The sequence below is a fragment of the Agrilus planipennis genome, unplaced genomic scaffold (assembly GCF_000699045.2).
Source record: "Agrilus planipennis isolate EAB-ADULT unplaced genomic scaffold, Apla_2.0 scaffold67, whole genome shotgun sequence".
In the NCBI taxonomy this organism is placed as follows: domain Eukaryota; kingdom Metazoa; phylum Arthropoda; class Insecta; order Coleoptera; family Buprestidae; genus Agrilus; species Agrilus planipennis.
In genome coordinates, this window is record NW_020438908.1 from 70,997 (window position 1) to 79,849 (window position 8,853).

Here is an 8,853-nt window from a genome sequence, read left to right on the forward strand (position 1 = left end):
CCTTTTTATTTCGATTGCTATATAAAAAATAAGAAAAAGCAAAAATTTGTAAACTTCTTTTCAGGAACTAGCTTCGAGTTAATGGACGGAATATTGGGCATGGCTATTTCACCTTACAAACCCGGAAAGGATCGCATACTCTATTATCGTGCATTGTCCAGTACCACAGAGAACTTCGTTAGCACATCATATCTGAGAAATCGTACCAGGTTTGAAAACAATCCTCAATCATCCCCAGAAATATTCCATGTAAGTTTTTCCATACAAAAAATTCATAAAACTTTTAACTTTTAATAGTTCAGATATTCAGTTAAATCAATAATTTCATATTAGAGAGTTCAGAAATCCTATAGCAAAACAATTGATATGCTATATATGAATTAAAAAAGATTAACAACTAATTCTGAATCATTCATTTGGCCTTATAGGATATTGTAATTAAAAATGAAAAGGTACTTGTGAGACATATTTACCGTATAATAAGTACAGATTAGCGCAGTTGGCGGACCAAGCTTTTGTAGTAATTGGTCCTTAGCTCGAAACAATATCTTGCACAATTCGGTATTGCACAATATTTCTGAGGGAAGCAACTTTAATGGCGACTCCATAACTAAAAAAAAGTGACCGAAAAATTACCGTTTTTTCGTTAAAAATTGCTTTTTGGGAGGTTGTTTCGGAACAATTACAACTAAAAACTTGGTTGTGCAGATAAAAGGATTTCATGTTTTCACCGACTGTGCTGGATGCCTGACGCTCGAAGCTGGCGGAAATTTTAAAAAAGGTGAAAAGAATAGACAGTTTTAGTCATAACAATTGCAGCCATTTTTCTTCAGTATTCCTATTAGGAGCGTAGATTAAATATTTAAAAGTAGGGATGTCATGTTAGATAATGAGCAAGTAATAGACATACAAACAGGAAAACTAATTGATAATGTTGCTGACAGTGATATTGTTTACGATGAGGACAGTGAATGTGGAAACTAACTAACTAACTACAAAACAAACAAAAGCATTAGGTTCATTTTTTTCTTTTTGGTAAATTGTTTCTATATTATTTACTAGTACACTGCTGTCTTATCTGTATTAATACAATAGTTTACCCTTATTAAAGCTTATTTGTGTATCGGTTCCGAATGATTTACCCAAATAAGCCATTAATGGGCAGGTACCTGCACGACTGCTCGCCAGCTTTGTTCGTCCGACCTGTACTTCTGAGTAAAGTTTGTTAGGAGTAGACGCTTTAGTTTAAAAATATTTTTATGATTAACAAATGTGGTAACGCAATTTATTCTTCAGACATACAAAGGAACAAGACCATCTCAAAGTGCAGCCGAAGCCATCGATAAAGACGGAATTTCATACTTTGGTTTAGCGCACGAAACAACATTAAATTGTTGGAATACTGCTACCGAATATGGTCCCCAAAATATAGATACCCTTTCTTATAACCCGACAACACTCCAATTCATCAGTGGAATTAAAGTAAGTTTTACACAAACCATGTTATATTAAATTCAAAATGATTTTAATCGATATAAATGATGATCACGCATTTCGATCCAAGAGATTGAGACATGGAGGAACCTACGCTCTGTCAACCCAACAGTTCTTTAAAAATTCATCTATTTTATAGTGTTAAAATAATTTGAATAGTGTGAATTGAATGGATGTATATCGCTGTGCACATACTGCAAGCTATAATATTTTGTATATTTAACAAAATTAGTTGGATTACATAAGAGTACTTGCGGCAGTACCCACAAATTAAGAGTCCACCGCCTATGTCTAGAGCCGTGCTCCAAACGTATACCTTCAACAATCTTTTTCGAATTTCGAATATAACCAATCGCGAGTATAGAAGTTTCTTCTTTTTGTTAAAAGCGAACTCTAGCCTCTGCTTAATATCTTTACTGCTCCTTCCATTCTGTTTGATTTTCTAGATAGCAAAAATCAGCTACTTCTTCTAACTTTTTGTTTCTTACCATTACATTTTCACTCTTTCCATACTTCTTCTTCCCTTGCATATCAGTATTTTTGTTTTGTTTTTTAATACCTCATCGTTTGGCAAAGTATCTCTTTCGAAGTAGAAAGGGGACTGTGGTAAATATTAATAAAGACTCGCCCCTAATTACCACAAAAAAGTTTATTTGAGCGGACACGTGTTTCGTCCACTTCATACGTGGGCATTATCAACGTGAGACTTCAAGAAAATGGATGTACAGTGTTTCTCCTACAACAATAAATAATATACACGTGGCACACAACAAGACGGTTTGGTAATGTAAATTCACGAATAAGAGACTCTGAAGGCAGACCTCAGACAATTCAAGTAAAAAATGTGCTTTATGTACCTACTTTGACAATTCTAAGTCTCGCGTTGATGTGGTAATTAGGGGTGAGTTTTCCTTTTAATTTTTAATAAATATCTCTTTCGGTTTTCCGTATTACAACTCCTTGCCTAAGATGCAGCCAACTCAACAGTTATTATACTGTGTACTGTTTTACAGTCTAGAATATATTATTCATAACGTATTACAAAAGTGAAACCCGCACCTACAATTTAGACGACACTACATAGGAGGATTAGCTGAAAAGTTCTCGATTTGACAATGGAAGACTTCGCTTGTTGGTTAAAAATGATTTTATTTTTCTACATAATCTCCTTCGACTTCAACACACTTAACCCTGTGTTTCTTCACCAATATTCCTAATCGGAAGTGAGCGCCTGGAAGGATGTTCTCTTTTCGCGAATTTTAACATCCAGCTGGTCGAGAAGGTTATAGAAACATTCGCCTGTAATTTTTATGCCTTTTTTAAGATAATCGATTAGCAGGATTCCTTTCGCATTTCAAAACATCTGGAAATACCTTTCCGGCAGATGTGATCGACTTGAATTCCTTTGGTGCTGGAACACCAGCATCCACCTCCTACTTGGATTGCTGTTTCGTTTCTGGTGTGCAGTGGTTGAACAATGTTTCTTTCTAGTGCCGAGTAAAATCGGACATCGGACCAATCCCCATTGAATCGATTCAAACATTGTTGCGAATATCGTTTGTGCATTTGCTTTTAATCGGCATTGAGCAAATGCGGCACCCACTTTGCATTCGCATCCCTAATTCTTTGTGCCAAATGTTTCGCACTCTATCTTCCGATATTCCCACAGCTTCTTATATCTCACTCACCTTCGCTCGCCTATCATCACGATCACACGATATCATGTACTTTTCAGATGATTTCCGGTGTGGTAGTGGTTTTTGACTGTCCTTACCGTGACGTCATCTTCCAAGGACATGCAACTACATTTAAATTCTGCAGCCCACTTTCTAAAGGTTGACATGGAATTAGTGGCTTCTCCGTAAACTTTTGTCAAAATCGGATGAATTTCTTTAGGGATTACCCCATCCAAAATGAAGAATTTTATGACCTCACAATATTCCAGTTTATCCATTTTAACGATAAACACACAAGATGCCTACTGCAAAAAATTCGTATAAACGAACAACTTGAGAGAATAAGTTGAAACTTGTTATACGAACTAATGGTACGTACCCCCAGGCAGTAAACATAACACGTACACCCAGACCGAAAAATCTTCACCTTGCCTTCATAAAGAATAAGTCTCAATTTTTCAACGAACCTATACTATACGAAATGCTATATATCGATATTTTGTATCAAATTAATTTATAATCGTAATTTCACTTCATTATCATAGTAGTCCCCACGAAGTTTGCCGCACTGCATAGGCCACCCCATACGACTCGCAAAGGGCATATCACATTTATGAATGCCGCATATTGTCTTCCTAAAGAAAAACGATCGCTACCCACTCCGAAAAACCTTGGGACAATTAATATCATTAAATACTAATTATCACATATGTCTGACAATTTTATCTACAAAGACTTCTCATATTTCAATCAAGACGATTTCAGGACAAAATGCACCCTGGTAAAAATTGACCCTGACAAAAAATCGACCGTGTCTGTTATTCGGTCATCTGAAATGATTGTCAAGTTGGACCAATAAATCGACCCCATATTTACATTACATTCAAACACCTATCTACTTGTTATGAAAATAGGATTTTTATAGGGAATCACTTTTATTCAAATATACGCAATCCATGTAGATAAAGGTGGTGATTTGATGCAGGGAAGTGTCATATCAGCAATGTACCTATGTACTTTTGTAAAATAAGAAAAGAACAACATATTGTAGGTTATTTGAAATTATTTTATACAAACTTTCCAATTGGTATCCAGAAGTTATGAAAATGGATTTCGAAAAAGTAGGAATTCTTTCTGTAAAAGCCATGCTACCGACTACTAAAATCGTCATCAACTTCAAGTGCGTAGAGATTTGTATATATAAACTAAACACCAACCAGGTAGTCGTTGACTAAACAAGGTCTATTTTTGTCAGGGCCATTTTAATTCGATACCTATAAGACAGAAGGTGGCATCGTCCACTTTTTTGCAAGGTTATAAATGCATTAGGTTTACTTCATAAGATCTTTCTGAAAAACTCATCATAAGACATATGCATCTTACTTCAGTATCGCCGATTCCTTTTGTGAGTTAAAATGAGGAATCTACCTCACCTCATGAGATTCACACCCCACATAAGGCATGTTCTCTACAAATTCTAGTGGGGCAAATCAACTGTACAAATTAAGACTAACGTAATTTATATTTCTTTTTGTCAACAGGTCATTAACAATCCGTTAGGTTTTCAAGAACTGTGGTTCGTTTCAGACAGATTCCAAAAATTCTATACAAGTACACTGTCGCTAAACGAAACCAATTTCAGAATACATACAGTACGTGTTGACGACGTATTAAGAGGAAGTAAATGTAAATCGTCTAGATTTCAGGGAATTGAAGGCTAGAATAAGCTCCATGAATAACGAATAACTGTTTGCTAACTAATCGTTGTCATACACCAAAGATACCCCCATATAAGTACCATTTTTAACGTGTCAGCACCCACATATCAATAATTAATTCAATGTAACCAACTTAATTTTTGGTTCCTTATTAAAGTCTCCTCCTCCTTTTTGTTTGGTACATGAACAATGAGAATAAAATCTTAAAATAGATGAGTTATTAATATCTAAAATTTTTTCACAATTCACGTACATATATGGTGGTATCTCATGAAAATTAATAAATTGTAAGATCAGTTGTATATGTAAAACTTAATGAAAAATAAATTAAAAAAAAATAACNAGTTTTAATATGAAATATTGTCAATTTTTACCCTCTACACACTACCTCAAATTAATGAGGAAAAACTGTTGCTGTTCCCGGCGGGGGTGTGACAACAGCAACAATTTTTCCTCATTAATTTGAGGTAGTGTGTAGTGGGTAAAAATTGAGAATATTTCATATAAATGCAATAAAGTAACTGATATTTTCATATTGTTTTAGGTTGACGAATGCGGTAGGCTATGGATACTTGATACAGGAAGTAGAAACGACAGCTATATTTGCCCTGCACAAATATTGGCATTTGATTTGAAAACTGTAAGTACAACATTCACTTTACACCGACTTAACTTTTTTCAATTTATGTGCAGTACATTGCCGTCTTCTAATATGTACTGCTAACTGCACGATATACGAATGTATCTTCTTGTCAAACTTAAATGACGCAGCTTATATAAGGTGTTTTTGAAATAACTGACAGACTTGCAGGAGATAATAGGGCGTTATAAAACAAAATTTAGTAGGAGCTTATATGTGCGAAAGTTCACCGTTTTCGAGAAAAACACGTATGAAAGTACAGCCTGGCAAGTCACGTACAGAAATATGACAATGCAACGCCGCATTCAACAAGCTGGTAATTAGCAGCATTGGCGTTGCATTTCCTTCGTATTTTTTTGCTCATATTTACTTTATGTTACGTTAAATTAATGATCTGCAGAACTGGGTAATAATCGCTGCAAATGAAATATGTCAAATGCCGAACGTTTTTGGGTGACTCAAAAATTAATTTGGTAATAGTCTGGAAGGCTATATTCTAACAAGGTGTTTTAATTTCTAACAATTTTTGTAGTGCACATATGTGTGTAGATATGATTAGTAGCGTTTCTAGCGAAACTAATATCTCCTAGATAAGTAGGTTAGCAGTAAGTTCACTTATAAGCAAAAAGAGTAAATAAATAATATTTTCTAGTGCAATGTGTCGTACAATTCAAAATTAGACAATATAAATATCAATAAAAAAAACAAATAGATTTTGTAGCTTTAATTTCGTGTTTTTAATTTGGAGAAGCTTCATTCTCCAGAAGCTACAGTTAAGGCTATCACACCATTAGGGAAAATTCGGTGGGCTTCACTGTAGGGGCTACTGTCTGGACTAGGAATTATTAGGTCTCATTTAAAATGACTTTTTAGGGATTTTTTTCAAAATCCCTACTAGAAAAATGAGCCAGCCGAAACTGGTTCAAACTGCATAACTATTGTCAGGATGATGAACTTTACGAACACTGGAATTACCGAATGGTAATGAGCCTTTTGGAACAGGCAATAAACGTGATTAAGTTTCTTTGGTACCTGCACAACAATAATGCTCAAGGCAAATTCTTCAAATTCTAAATAATAATATTGAGTACTGATTTCGGACAATTGATACAAATAAACAAACAAACAAACAAACAAACGTGCAAATGAACAGATATACCTACAAATAAAAACATATACAATTATGACTAAAATATTAACAAATATTTTACAAACATGTAAATAGTGCATGTCGCGTGATTGTGTTTATTTTCGGTCCATCTTGAAAATGAACAGAGTACAGTGTCATTCACATTTACTCATACGGTTTTTACTTCGGAGACATTAATCTAAAACTGGCAATTATTCATTATAAATATACACAGGTATGCACAGTGTACATGGTTTTTGATATTATTAAGCAGTAGTCATAAATTTTAATGACCGTATTTGCTTTTAGGATACATTGTTATACAGATACGAAATACCCTCTAATCAATACGAGCCCAGATCAGTTTTCGTAGTTCCAGTTGTAGATGTGCGAGACAAACAATGTAAGGATACCATTGTATATGTCTCAGATTGCCAAGGATTTGCCATCATTGTCTATAATCCGTCGTTGGGAGTTTCATGGAAAGTAGGTGACAAGACAATGTACCCTTACCCTAGCTCTGGAACATATGAAATTCAAGGTAAGAACACCGCCATCCTCTTTGAGTGTTAACTCAGATTTATGTATACTCCCACTACTGATCATCATTACATGGTCATCAGTCTTAAGACTGTTTGGACACGCACCTCCACTCTTTCCTGAGCTAGTCTTCGTATTTCCTTAACACTAGAATATCTTACATCATTAACTATCTGGGAACAGTAATCTAGGTCTATGCGGTGGCGGACTAAGAGGGGGGCGGAAGGGGCGTTCCGCCCCGGGCCTCCGCTTTTGGGGGCTCCCAAATGCCTCCGCGTTCCCCTGATCAAATCCTATACATGACTTTAAAAATGTGCTTAGTACCTTCAAAGCTTCATCACGATAAAAACACTACAGTCATCTAGACTTTTTACGCTGTATATGTACTGATATTCTTTTAACTTTGCTGAACGCGTCCAATACGCTGGGGGAATTCCCGTCTTTTGTAGCGGGTACTTCCCCAGGAATCCCTGAATGAATGAAGTGCAAATACTTCACTCTTGTACGCCTACATTTACATTCACTACATTCTATTTACGTCGAAAAAAAATCATTGGCCTCATTTAAAGTATATTAAATTTCATTGCGTTGATATTTAATAATTTATTAGTGTGTTCTGATATTTTCGCGAACGCATAAGCCTTTTTTCAAATTGTAAAGTAATAAACGCGATATTATCCGTTCAAAGTAATTTCACTAAAAAGTGTAATAGTGTATTTGATTTTTGTTGCATCAGGAGCGACTGGTTAATCTAGCCGTGCTTTCAATAGAAAGAAAAATTTCGAAAGAAATTGATTTCGCAGAAGTTATTGAGGAGTTCAGTAAATTGAAGGCACGAAAACACATATAACACGCTACAAACAATAAAAAAACTATCTTTGATTTATTTTATCTAATTTTGTTGTCGATCGATTCGTAGTTTATTTTTCTTACTCATATCCATTCCATATTGTAGGTATGTATGTTTATTTAGCCTAAATAATTTACGTCGAATATAAATTTCACTTGCCAGATTTTAACTAAATAAACATAAACACTTATTTATACATGCAAACGTGAACTGAATAAAAAGCTTGCAAAACTACATTTTTTTAAAGAAGTCCGCTACTATGTCTAGTTCTAGGTCTAGGTCTCGACTGCACTTAACTCTTGTTTCTAGTGTCCGACCGAAAGTTCGGTTTCGGTTTCGGTTTCGGTTGAGTTTCGGCAAAAAGAACGAAACTACAACCGAAACCGAAACTGCGTTCGGGAGTTCTCGCGCTCTGCTCGGTCATGTTCGGCGCGTTAAATTCCATCCAAGCGAAGTAGGTTAGTAGACATTTCGCATCTTCAAAATAAAAATGAGTCTAGTCTACTATACTTACTCAAGTAAACATCTCACCTATTTTAAGTATTTTTAAGGCGCAATTAAATGAGGGGTTGTTATGTTGATTTTGATTTGATTATTATCAATATGTGAAAATGTCAAAGACTGCAGAGCTATGTGATTTAAAGATAAAAAAGTAAAACTGACTGATTATAATAACGTTTTCTTTATTTTTCTCTCAAAACATGGTCCTTATAAGGAAGTTTCGGTTTCGGTTTCGGTTTCGGCCGAAACTGAGACCGTTGCCGAAATTCGGTTTCGGTTTCGGTCGTAAAAACCAGTTTCGGTCG

At 35.1% G+C, this 8,853-nt stretch overlaps 1 protein-coding gene across 1 annotated transcript in view; it reads left to right on the top strand.

Moving 5' to 3' along the window:
* Positions 1-7,245, top strand: part of LOC112904134 (protein yellow-like) — a 23,510-nt gene extending 16,265 nt beyond the window's left edge. The window contains exons 4-5 of the mRNA XM_025973443.1: positions 5,433-5,528; positions 6,967-7,245. Coding sequence (XP_025829228.1) covers positions 5,433-5,528; positions 6,967-7,230 — 360 coding nt within the window. The 3' untranslated portion in view covers positions 7,231-7,245. The remainder of the gene's footprint in view (positions 1-5,432; positions 5,529-6,966) is intronic.
* The last annotated feature ends 1,608 nt before the right edge of the window (positions 7,246-8,853 follow it).